Raw genomic sequence first — 13,499 nt, forward strand, 5'->3', positions numbered from 1 at the left:
GGGATAGCCTCCTGTATGTGTGGGACAAGAGGTCGGGACACCGTTTTTTGGTCGACACCAGTGCCGGGATCAGCGTCTTACCTCCGACGAGTTACGACACCCGCAACAGGGCACCGGGTCCCCCCCTGAGGGCCGTGAACGGCAGCACGGTAAGGACCTACAGCACCCGTATGGTGCAGCTACAGTTCGGCTCCAGCCGGTTCACGTGGGACTTCACACTGGCTGCCGTAGCCCAACCGCTTCTGGGCGCGGATTTTTTGTGGGCTCACAGCCTGCTGGTCGACCTGCCGAGGCAGAGGCTGGTCCACGCCGAGACCTTTCAGACGTTCTCCCTGGGAGAAGCCCAGTTGCCAGCCCCACGCCTTGACTCCGTCACGCTGTCCGACAACGACTTCACCAGAGTCCTGGTGGATTTCCCATCGGTTCTGGCACCGCAGTTCACGGCAGCCATGCCCCGACACGGCGTACAGCACCACATCCCGGCCCAGGGACCACCCCTCCACGCCCGTGCTCGGCGGCTTCCCCCGGACAAGCTCCGACTGGCGAAGGAGGAGTTCAAGAGGATGGAGGAATTGGGGATCATCCGGCGGTGCGACAGCCCATGGGCCTCCCCCCTGCACATGGTGCCCAAAGCAACAGGGGGCTGGAGACTGTGCGGCGACTACCGCAGGCCGAACGAGGCTACCACACTGGACCGCTACCCTGTGCCACACATTCAGGACTTTGCAGCAAACCTGCACGGTGAACAGATCTTCTCCAAGGTAGACCTCATCCGAGGATACCATCAAATCCTGATGCATCCAGACAACGTCCCCAAAACGGCTCTCATCACCCCGTTCGGCCTTTTTGAGTTCCTCCGCATGCCGTTCGGCCTGAAGAATGCCGCACAGACGTTCCAGTGGTTAATGGACACGGTGGGACGCGACCTGGACTTCACATTCATCTATTTGGATGACATCCTCATAGCCAGCAGCAGTCGTCAGGAGCATCTGTCCCACCTCCGTCAACTCTACGCCCGACTGAGTGAATACGGTCTAACAATCAACCCGGCCAAATGCCAGTTCAGGCTCGACACCATTGACTTCCTGGGCCACAGGATTACTAAAGATGGGGCAACCCCTCTGCCCGCTAAGGTAGATGCGGTCCGCCATTTCCCCCGACCCACCACGATCAAAGGCCTTCAGGAGTTCGTAGGTATGGTCAATTCCTCCCTTCAGCTGCCCGAATCATGCGCCCCCTGTTCGCCTTGCTGTCCGGTCCGGGCAAGGACATTACCTGGGACGAGGAGTCCGCCGCCGCTTTCATTCAAACGAAGGAAGCCTTGGCAAACGCCGCGATGCTAGTGCACCCCAGAATGGACGTCCCTACCACCCTCACAGTGGACGCATCTAACACGGCAGTCAGTGGGGTGCTGGAACAACTCATCGAGGGGCACTGGCAACCCCTGGCGTTTTTCAGTAAACACCTGCGGCCACCTGAGCTCAAATACAGTGCTTTCGACCTGGAACTGTTGGCGCTATACCTGGCAATCCGGCATTTCAGGTACTTCTTAGAAGGTAGGCCCTTCACCGCGTTCACGGACCACAAGCCGCTTACCTTTACGTTCACGAAGGTGTCCGACCCCTGGCAGCGCCATCTGTCCTACATCTCTGAATACACGACGGATGTCCGGCACGTCTTGGGTAAGAACAATGTCGTGGCAGATGCACTCTCTCGCCCTAACATTCATGCTCTTTCCCAAGGGGTAGACTTTGAGGCGCTGGCAGAGGCGTAGCAGGCAGACGAGGAGATCCCGAGTTACAGAACCGCAGTCTCCGGCTTGCAGCTCCAGGACCTCCCCGTAGGCCCAGGTGAGAGGACCCTACTCTGTGACGTCACCACCAGCCAGCCCCGTCCCGTCGTCCCGGCAAACTGGCGGTGCCGTGTTTTCGACTCCATTCATAACTTAGTGCACCCCTCCATCAGGACAACTGTCCAGATGGTAGCCAACTGGTTCGTTTGGCACGGACTCTGCAAGCAGGTCAGTGAATGGGCCAGAACGTGCATGCACTGCCAGATGGCCAAGGTGCAGCGGCACACCAAAGCTCTGCTGCAGCAGTTCCACCCCACCCACCGGCGTTTCGACCACATTCATGTGGATATCGTGGGCCCCCTGCCAGTGTCGCGCGGAGCGCAGCACCTCCTGACTATCGTGGACCGGTTCACAAGATGGCCAGAGGCGATCCCGCTCACGGACACCACCTCCGAATCTTGCGCCCGGGCACTGTTCACCACCTGGGTGTCCCGCTTTGGTGTACCGGCCCACATTACCTCCGACAGAGGCGCCCAGTTCACCTCCAGCCTGTGGTCAGCTATGGCCAGCCTTTTGGGGACACAGCTGCACCACACCACTGCCAACCACCCACAGTCGAACAGACTAGTGGAGCGTTTCCACCGTCACCTAAAGTCGGCTCTCATGGCCCGCCTGCGAGGAGTTAACTGGGTGGACGAGCTTCCCTGGGTCCTACTCGGCACCCGCACGGCACCCAGAGACGATCTGCATGCCTCGTCGGCCAAGTTGGTGTACGGCGCACCCCTGGTCGTCCCCGGGGAGTTCATACCAGCCCCAAGGGGGCAAGAGGAAGAACCCGCAGCAGTCCTGGGCAGACTATGCGAGAGGCTCGGTGACCTGGCCCCCATACCCACTTCGCAGCATGGGCAGAACCCGACCTGCGTACCCAAAGACCTACAGAACTGTAAGTTTGTGTTTGTACGAAGGGGTGGGCATCGGCCACCGCTGCAACGGCCCTATGAGGGGCCGTTCACGGTGCTCAGGAACAACGGGTCCACGTTCGTGCTGGACGTTGGGGGGGAGAGAGGAGGTTTTCACAGTGGACCAATTCAAACCAGCCCTTGTGGACCTGGCGCAACCGTTCGAGTTTCCGGCACCGCAGCGCAGAGGCCGACCTCCCAAACAGGGTCCGGCCCAGACTGTGGACATTGGGGGGTGTATCGCCGGTTCTGTGGGGGGGGGGGGTTATGTGGCGACCCACTTCCTAGCGCACTCGAACCGGCTCACAAATAGCCAGCGTGCAGGCACAAAGGCCAGGTCCGCAACAAAGGGAAAAAGCCTGCGGGGGTTTGTGAGTACGTGTCCCTTACAGCATCCGCGCCCGGGAAGGGTAGGATGAGGGAGGCTTTAAAGCAAGGCTGTGAAGTTCGAATAAAATCATCTTTCAGTGCAGTTTACCGACTCCGCGTCGTTATTTTAGCGCTGCGTGTAGCACACCGCTACAATGTTGCAATTCTACAATTAGCAGTTAGACTATTTTACTTAGACCTCTGCCTACCACCATACCACTTCCCTCACTACTCCACTGACTCAACACTTACTTCGCACAAGCTTCCAGGTGATAAGCTTTCTCAACTCCTGCAGGTCTTCTATCTGAAAATAAAGACCACCACTGTTATTATTAAACCTGAGTGAACTGAATCATGAATAAATATATTTTTGAAAATAGTAGCAGTAACAGACAGATTTTGGCTTACAATCAAACTGTAGTTCCAGTGGAAATTACGTAGCTGAAAATATATTGAAGCATTTTTTAAAAGCCTGCTAGTATTTAGAGGTTGCCCCTGCTTCCCTAATCTCCCTATCAATGGCAACTTTCTTGATGCACACTCCAATTACAGTCTGCTTCCTTCCCAGACACACAAGGAAGGCAGAGCCATGATTCTGATGACCTTCACTGGCAGGCTGTTGGCCAGTTTAATAAAAACAAGGCTTAAGGCCAAGTATCAGGTGAACGTTAAACATTTAAAAATATATGAAAATCATTTGCTATAATATGTGTATACTCACTTGAAATAATTCTTTTGGCTTCTATTTTTAGAGAGAAGTCACAAGTTTCACTGGATGTGCCCCTGACATAATATACCCTTCTCATCTATGCAAGAAATAAGATCCAATCAGATAGTTGTATGAAAACAAAATCTAAGTATGTGACCTTCTAACTTATAGTTCTTGCTTAATATTATAGTAGATTGAAGGGGTTTAACCCTGCAAGTTATACACCAATTCTTTTGGTCTATCTTTTCTAACTCACCATGCGAATAAAATTAATCAGATAATAGATAAACACACACAAAATGCTGGCAGAAATCAGCAGGCCAAGTAGCATCTATGGAAAAAAATACAGTTGATGTTTCATTCTGCTGAGTTCCTCCAGCATTTTGTGTGAATTGCTGGATTTCCAGCATCTGCAGAGTTTCCTTGTTTGTGATCAGATAATAGATAAGAGTTTTGTAAATGACCCATACAATCTACTAAGCAAAAATGCTGTTCTAATTTTTGGTTTACATAAAATTAGTCAACCTTACAATAGTGCTACAAATAGTCCTTTTTGTTTACAAAAAGGTAAACAAAAGTTTACCTTTTGTTCTCCCTTAGTCATGGCAAACAAAAATTGGTTACATCAAAATTAATTAGAAACCACTACAGCTTAAATATTGCAATGTTGGTTGAGGACAAAATTGGCTTGAATTCTAATGTTGGCGCTTGCTTAGCCTCAAAGTCAGATCACTGCTTATTTTCTATTGATCTAAAAATGACAAGATCTTAACTACAGTGCTACAAGTATATGGTTAATTTTAACCATGGCTCAGTCCCTTCCTTTAAGAGAGAAGGGAAATAGTTAGCTTCACCAACAGTTTATCTGCTTTCTCCTTCCCAGTTCTAATAAAGAATCTTTGATCCAAAATTCTCTTTCAGAGTCGATGCCTCCAGAAGACATGGTACATCATTAAAGACCCCTCACACCCTCTCCATGAACTGTTTGTTCTTCTGCCATCAGGTAAATGTTACAGGAGCATCAAAACTAAAACCACAAGGCTACTAAACAGCTTCCTCCCACAGGCAGTTAGGCAAATAGCTGCTCTACCTGACTCTGCTTTGGACACTTTTAACTTGCACTGGACACTTATAACTTGTTTTTAACTGACATGTGGTTGTTGTGTTTTACTATTTATTGTTATGTTTATTATTTAGTGTTGCGTTTGTTATGTTATGATTGCACTGCTCCTGGGAAACGCTGTCTCATCCTGCCCTGCAGAGCTGATGTACGGTTAGAATGACAATAAAGTTTTTGAACCTTGAATCTTGAATCTGTTCCTCTTTCCACAGATGCTGCCTGACCTGCTGGGTGTCTTCAGCATTTTCAGTTTACACTTCAGACATGCTGCATCTGCAATTTGCTTTTGATTTGCACTTACCTTTTCAGTCTGTTCACAAACATTTACACAGTCTCTGGTACCATTTTAGTAAATCTTATATATATCCTTTCCAGCCTATCATGTCGCAGCAACTCAATGTATACAAACATGCAGACATGGTCAAGAGATTTAGTTGTTGTTCAGACCAAACATTAGAATAGGATAGAGATGTGATCTAAGTGATTTTGACTGTGGAATGATTGTTGGTACCAGATGGGGTGGTTTGAGTATCTCAGAAACTGCTGATCTCCTGGGGTTTTCACACACAATCTCTAGAGTTTACAGAGAAGAGTGCAGAAAGCAAAAAATCCAGTGAGCAGCAGTTCTGTGGGTGAAAATGCCTTGTAATGAGAGAGGTCAGAGGAGAATCGCCAGACTGGTTCAAGCTGACAGAAGGGCAACAGTAACTCAAATAACCGCATGTTACTACAGTGTTGTGCAGAAGGGCATATCTGAATGCACAATGCGTTGGTCTTTGAAGTGGATGGGCTATGGCAGTAGAAGGCCACAAACTTACACCAAGTGGCTACTCAACAGGTACAGGAGGTACATAATAAAGAGGCCACTGAGTCTATATTGGCATGTGATAAACATTTATCCTAGAAAAAGTTTAAAGTTATGCAAATTTACTTGATCTGTAAATCAGGGGCTGCACTAAACCAATTACTAGTTCTGTATTAAGTCAATATAGTTCAATGTAAATTGAAAATGTCAAGCATCATTGCAAGAGCATTGAATCTCCACTTTGTCTCTTTCTCTTCTGCTCTGATATCATATAAATAAAAATCGAAGTATCAAAATCTACAAATGAGCTTTCCACAGTATGTCCAGTTGTGCAATGATCTATCGTAGATGTTGGAAAGGTGAAGCATATACTGTATAAATACAAAAGGTGCAAAGAAGTAGCAAAGACAAAGTTCCACACACAAAATGGGTCTCGGCCCAAAAGATCGACTGTACTGTTTTTCATAGATGCTGCCTGGCCTGCTGAGTTCCTCCAACATTTTGTGAGTGTTGCTTGGATTTCCAGCATCTGCAGATTTTCCCTTGTTTGTGATTGAACAAAATGAGAATATCATAAAAATCATTTTGGGTGTAACAATAGTTCTTTAACAAAAAAAAAGGGTAAAAAGAGAATTGGAATCGGGATATTGCAAGTTATCAATGTTAATATATATTACCAAAATCATTGTGAATATGATGACTAGGTCATTGTGAAGCACAGATTCTGAGATCACTCAAACTTTTGGTAAGTGAATCTCACAAAACTATTCAGCAGTTTTATTGTACAGTAATTCATACTGATTGTGTCATTATTTTTATCTATCATAACTAAAAGAAGTGGAGAGAGTGAGCAATTTCAAATTCCTGGGTGTCAATATCTCTGAGGACCTAACCTGGTTGCAACATATTGATGCAGCTATAAAGAAGGCAAGACAGCAGCTATATTTTATTAGGAGTTTGGGGAGATTAGGTTTGTTACCTAAAACATTTGAAAATGTCTGCAGATGTACTGTGGGGAGCATTCTAACCGGCTTCATCACTGTCTGATATGGGGTGGGGGTTGCTACTGCACAAGATCAAAGTAAGTTGCAGAAACTTGTAAAATTAGTCAGCTCCATCATGGGTACTAGCCTCTGTAATATCCAAGACATCCTCAAGCAGCGGTGCCTCAGGAGTGCAACGTCCATCATTAAAGACCCCCTCCACCCAGGACATGTCCCCTTCTCATTGTTACCATCAGGAAGGAGGTACCACTTCTTTTAACTTAACTATTTAAAGTACATATATACTCACTGAGATTCAGTTTTTTTCTATATTTATCATGTGTTGCATTGTACTGCTGCTGCACAGTTAACAAATTTCACAACATATGATGGTGATATTAAACATGATTCTGATTCTCTACCACTAGAAGCTTTTTTATATGGGAGATTGAGCAGGTATCTCTAAATCAGTCACTTTGTGATTGATGCCACGCATCTATAGGTTATTATAATACAGAGCCGGCAATGACGCGAAGAAAATAATTAATTCATGGAAGATCAAAAAGAATTGGAATTTTGGATTAAAAGTAAATTTGTCATGGACCAACTATGTGCATTTTTGCCTCTAATCAATTAAGTTTGATGATCAGACATGTCTCATGATCATCAATCTTCCTCAAGTTGATGGGACATGCAGCATATCAGAATTTAATAAAGTGAAGCCCATCATTTCATAGAAAATATAATGAAGGATTTGAATTCTTCTTTATGTATTTGATTCCTGAACATAGTGTAAGTAAAGTAAATGATTTCTAATCAGGATAATTTTAACAGTCTAGATTCCAATACATTACTATTTGAGTTCACCTTTGTTCTCTTAAATAAGATAATGACAAAAATGTGTTACTTACATTAACAAGAGCTGTGCCAGTCCTGCCCTTGGTTATAACAACTACATTATCATTTTTTTCAATCTGCAAAATATCAGACAAATTTACATAATCCTATCAATATTATTACAATGAAGAGCAATGGTATAATGAAGCATCTTACAATCTTGGTATTCCAGTTTCCAAACATCAGTAAAAGCAAACCAAAGCACAAATGTAACTTGCCTCTATGGGTCTTGAAAATGCCTTTTGTTCATTCAGTTCCAAATTAAGTATATTGCCAAACCTTTTGTAGTTAACTGTTAGTGACATATCCAGCTTAGAATGTTTCATATTAATAACATACTCTGTGAGAGCTTCAAGGGCTGTTACAGTGTCCTGTCAATAAACAAACCATTAAACATTCAGAACGTAGTGTATGGAAACTCATTGAAATCAAACAACTCTTTCACTCCTGGATATCAAGAAAGAAAACAGTGCAATATATGAAGGTCTATAAATTAATTTTCACTGTATAAGTCATGCCGTACTGTTGAAAATAGGTAAAGCCTAGTTTTAAACAAAATTGTATCCAGGCCCTTAATCTCTGGTACGAAATTTGACCCATGATCTTCCAGAAATGATGTTATTAACTCTGGAAAAGTAATCTTGCCATAAGATCCAAACAATAATGCATCACTTAATTTTCACTTCTAGTGCAATTTCTAACTTCACACTTCTGAAAAAAAAGTTCTTGTTTATTCATAGTACAAGCAGTCTTACTAATGCAGTTTAATCTGAAACCATTTTAACTAAATGGCCACCACTGAAACAGCATTCTTTACCAGATATCAGGCTACCCTGCACCATGCCATAGTCTCATTGTCTTCTTTTTAAACAATATCCACAACCTATGGACTCACTTTCAAGGACTCTACAACTCATATGCTCAGCATTATTTATTTATTTATTATTAAGGTATTTTTGTATTTGTACAGTTTGTTTTCATTTGCACATGGGTTGTCAGTGTTTGTGTGTAGTATTTCATTGATTCTATTGTATTTCTTTCGTCTACTGTGAATGCCTGCAAGAAAATGAATCTCAGAGTAGTATACGGTGACATGTAAGCACTTAGATAATAAATTTACTTTGAACTTAGAACACTTACAATTGAGCTTACTTCTCACCTTCAGTAATTTTTCTGCTTCAATCCTATTGCCATAGGGATTTAACTCCATCCAATGCTTCTCTTGCTGGATGGCATAGGCACTGGAGATAGTCACATGGATCACTGGGAGGATGAATTGGAAGGTTTCTCATCTGAAGCCCTATCAACCTAAAGCTTACAATGTCACATGCTCATAGCTGGACTTCTCTGAGGAACAACGTTTAAAGGCAGTTGGATCCATGACTTCCTGAAACCTAAGTATAGGCTCATGCATTATTGGAATGCTCTGTAGTAAAAGACAGGCTTACTGTTATTCTCAGCTTCCTAGCCTCAGGATCTTTTCAGGCTGCTGCATCTTCAGAAGGTTTCTGATGACTCTGCCATAGTTGGATGCATCAGCAAGGGAGATGAGTCTGTGTACAAGGCTATGGTGGAAAACTGTCACATGCTGTGAGCAGAATCATCTGCAGCTTAATGTGAAAAAGACTAAGGAGCTGGTGGTGGACCTGAGGAGGGCCAAGGCACCGGTGACCCCTGTTTCCATCCAAAGGGTCAGTGTGGACATGGTGGAGGATTACAAGTACCTGGGGATACAAATTGACAATAAACTGGACTGGTCAAAGAACACTGAGACTGTCTGCAAGAAGGGTCAGAGCCGTCTCTATTTCCTGAGGAGACTGAGGTCCTTTAACATCTGCCGGACGATGCTGAGGATGTTCTACGAGTCTGTGGTGGCCAGTGCTGTCATGTTTGCTGTTGTGTGCTGGGGCAGCAGGCTGAAGGTAGCAGACACCAACAGAATCAACAAACTCATTCGTAAGGCCAGTGATGTTGTGGGGGTGGAACTGGACTCTCTGACGGTGGTATCTAAAAACAGGATGCTGTCCAAGTTGAATGCCATCTTGGACAATGTCTCCCATCCACTCCAATAATGTACTGGTTAGGCACAGGAGTACATTCAGCCAGAGACTCATTCCACCAAGATGCAACACTGAGCATCATAGGAAGTCATTCCTGCCTGTGGCCATCAAACTTTACAACTCCTCCCTCGGAGTGTCAGACATTCTGAGCCAATAGGCTGGTCCTGGACTTATTTCCACTTGGCATAATTTACTTATCATTTAATTATTTATTGTTTTATTTTGCTATGTTTCTACTCTATTCTTGGTTGGTGCAACTGTAACGAAACCCAGTTTCCCTCGGGATCAATAAAGTATGTCTGTCTGTCGCTGCTGATCTATCCCACATTTTACAATCTGCTGTTGACAACTACTTTTCGAAGGGTCACAGAACCTCATACTGAAGGAGTGAACACTTCATCTACTTTTCTTACAGCTCATATGAATAGGCAAAGAAAGGGCATACAGTTCCCGTTCTTTCTGCAAATTAGGCCTTTCACACCTGTGATGTTATCCCTCTTAGAGACCTTCCAGGCAATCTCCTGACAAGAGCATTCAGCTGGAACTCTTGAGGGTCTCTGTGGAAGATTCCTCCTACAGAAAATGTTCTCCAGTAGACTGGACAGGCTCATTACTGAGACCCTAGGAGCATTCTCCCTTTCCTCTGTCAACTTTGCCGCAGCTGTTCTTGAACTTGCTTTCCCCAGCAATTGAAGAAAAAGTTGCTTATGAAGCTGTGTTCCTTTAAAGATCTGTCTGCTGAGGTTGAAACCATGAGGCTAAGAGCTGGCAGATGTACAACACTGCAAAACATCAAGCCAATGGTGTCTACACTGAAAATGCCAAAGCACACTAGGGAACCTAACAAAATATTTTGTGAACATTGCAATAGAAAGTGTAATTCTTTAAAACAGTATTATGTTGATAAGGAATTTCAAGTTTTAAGCAAAAAAAGTTAATAATATGTTCAAGCAACACCCACAAAATGCTGGTGGAACGCAACAGGTCAGGCAGCATCTATAGGGAGAAGTGCTGTCGCTATTTCGGGCCGAGACCCTTCGTCAGGACTAACTGAAAGGAAAGATAGTAAGAGATTTGAAAGTGGGGGGGGGGGGGAATGCAAAATGATAGGAGAAGACCGGAGGAGGTGGGGTGAAGCTGAGAGCCAGAAAGGCGATTGGCAAAAGGGATACAGAGCTAGAGAAGGGAAAGGATCATGGGACAGGAGGCCTAGGGAGAAAGAAAGGGGGAGGGGAGCACCAGAGGGAGATGGAGAACAGGCAGAGTGATGGGCAGAGAAAAAGAAAAAAACAAACAACTAAATATGTCAGGGATGGGGTAAGAAGGGGAGGAGGGGCATTAACGGAAGTTAGAGAAGTCAATGTTCATGCCATCAGGTTGGAGGCTACCCAGCCGGTATATAAGGTGTTGTTCCTCCAACCTGAGTGTGGCTTCATCTTGACAGTAGAGGAGGCCATAGATAGACATATCAGAATGGGAATGGGACGTGGAATTAAAATGTGTGGCCACTGGGAGATCCTGCTTTCTCTGGCGGACAGAGTGTAGGTGTTTTTTCCTCTCTTGTTTTTTCTCTCTTTCTGTCCATCACTCTACCTGTTCTCCATCTCCCTCTGGTGCTACCCTCCCCCTTTCTTTCTCCCTAGGCCTCCCGTCCCATGATCCTTTCCCTTCTCTAGCTCTGTATCCCTTTTGCCAATCACCTTTCCAGCTCTCAGCTTCACCCCACCCCCTCCAGTCTTCTCCTATCATTTTGCATTTTCCCCTCCCCCTCCTACTTTCAAATCTTTTACTATCTTTCCTTTCAGTTAGTCCTGACGAAGGGTCTTGGCCCGAAACATTGACAGCGCTTCTCCCTGTAGATGCTGCCTGACCTGCTGCGTTCCACCAGCATTTTGTGTGTGTTGCTTGAATTTCCAGCATCTGCAAATTTCCTCGTGTTTGCTTAATAATATGTTACTTGTTACTTAATTTTTAAGTATGTCTCAAGCACAAAATACACTGTTTTTGGTTGGTTTCTGGAAATTTTAAATTAAATGCTTTACCCTAATATGTATTTCATCATCTCTCAACATACCATACATAAACTTTCAAAGTACCCTGACCTGTGAATAATGCCAGAGATGACAATTAAAAATTCAATAGATTTAATTAAATGAATCAAAAACTGTTTATTTAAATATAAGGGAAGATTCTTGTAATCAGTCACATCTGCTAAATGCACAAGATAACGGTGGTTTCATGTTGTGCTTCTGTTCCAGAATTCTGTTTTCATTGACTTCAGTGGAACTGAGTTTCAGAAGTATCTGAAGTTTTAGAAGATTGATTGTACAGCTATCAATCACTATTGTATTATATGTTTAGGTTACAGGAATATGCACAAATTTCTATCTCACCTAGTTATAACTGTTGTATTTTTAGTAGGTGCTAATAGTGATACTACTTAAATGTTATACATAATTTTTATGGTTTGACTGCTAATGACTTTATAGTAACTGTTGTATTTACTTGTGTTGAAAGGAATCCACCACCATAACGCTGTTGTTCAGTAAGCCATTTAACAATGGGGTTTCCATAACTTTTATCAGTGGAAAGCAACACAGTCAGAAGAGCATATGATGTTGTTTGTACTACTTGTGCAGTTACTTCATTGGTCGAAGTCCCAAGTTTTGGAGTGTCTTTCCAATAACGACGTACAGGGGGATGACCTGTAGATTTGTAAATATGAAGCATAAGTTGCACTTTTCTTAAGAAAACACTTGGAATTATTCAGTTTTGCATTTTCACCTTATAAAAGTTAATGGAATCTTCACACTTTGCAATGCATTAAGAATTTTTTTGGGCATGTTTCATTTCATTATATTTCACATTTTGTATTTGTGAAATCTCATATATACAATGAGTATAGAGGATTTGCTTTATACTCTTCACAGAGAGAAATGTGACTGGTGTCCAGTATTAGCACTACTGTCTCCCAGTACTGTACTGTACTTCCTAAGAAGGTTGGCGTCATTCAATGTCTGTAGTGAGATGCTGAAGATGTTCTATAGATCAGTTGTGGAGAGCGCCCTCTTCTTTGTGGTGGCGTGTTGGGGAGGAAGCATTAAGAAGAGGGACGCCTCACGTCTTAATAAGCTGGTAAGGAAGGCGGGCTCTGTCGTGGGCAAAGTACTGGAGAGTTTAACATCGGTAGCTGAGCGAAGGGCGCTGAGTAGGCTACGGTCAATTATGGATAACTCTGAACATCCTCTACATAGCACCATCCAGAGACAGAGAAGCAGTTTCAGCGACAGGTTACTATCGATGCAATGCTCCTCAGACAGGATGAAGAGGTCAATACTCCCCAATGCCATTAGGCTTTACAATTCAACCGCCAGGACTTAAGAACTTTTTAAAAGCTATTATTAATGCTTTTTGAGATAGTGATTTAGATGCATATCATATTTTTTTACTGAGTTAAGTATTGTATGTAATTAGTTTTGCTACAACAAGTGTATGGGACATTGGAAAAAAGTTGAATTTCCCCATGGGGATGAATAAAGTATCTATCTATCTATCTATCAGCTACTGTAAAAGGTTAAGTATAGTAATTTCAAAAAGAATCCTTGAAACATAGACATGAATTGTTATACTCCAAAATCAAGTTTTACGCAGTACTTTTATGCAATATATATAGTTCCCCTTTCATGCTATTTAAAAAGGAGTACAAAAACACTTGAAATATCAAAAGGGCATTGCCAGATAGGTTCTATTTAAATGTCAGTTCGGATTGAAGCACGAGGTATGAACATAGAAATGTTGAAAAATC

At 43.8% G+C, this 13,499-nt stretch overlaps 1 protein-coding gene across 1 annotated transcript in view; it reads right to left on the reverse strand.

The window, feature by feature from the left end:
- The window catches only part of c5 (complement component 5), a 109,809-nt gene that overhangs the window by 26,134 nt on the left and 70,176 nt on the right, over positions 1 to 13,499 (reverse strand). The window contains exons 29-33 of the mRNA XM_073052670.1: positions 12,200 to 12,399; positions 7,853 to 8,005; positions 7,649 to 7,711; positions 3,842 to 3,926; positions 3,373 to 3,424 (exon numbers count right to left, since the gene is read on the reverse strand). Of these exons, the coding sequence (XP_072908771.1) occupies positions 3,373 to 3,424; positions 3,842 to 3,926; positions 7,649 to 7,711; positions 7,853 to 8,005; positions 12,200 to 12,399 (553 nt within the window). The remainder of the gene's footprint in view (positions 1 to 3,372; positions 3,425 to 3,841; positions 3,927 to 7,648; positions 7,712 to 7,852; positions 8,006 to 12,199; positions 12,400 to 13,499) is intronic.

Source organism: Hemitrygon akajei, chromosome 7 (genome assembly GCF_048418815.1).
Source record: "Hemitrygon akajei chromosome 7, sHemAka1.3, whole genome shotgun sequence".
NCBI classification, from domain to species: Eukaryota; Metazoa; Chordata; class Chondrichthyes; order Myliobatiformes; family Dasyatidae; genus Hemitrygon; species Hemitrygon akajei.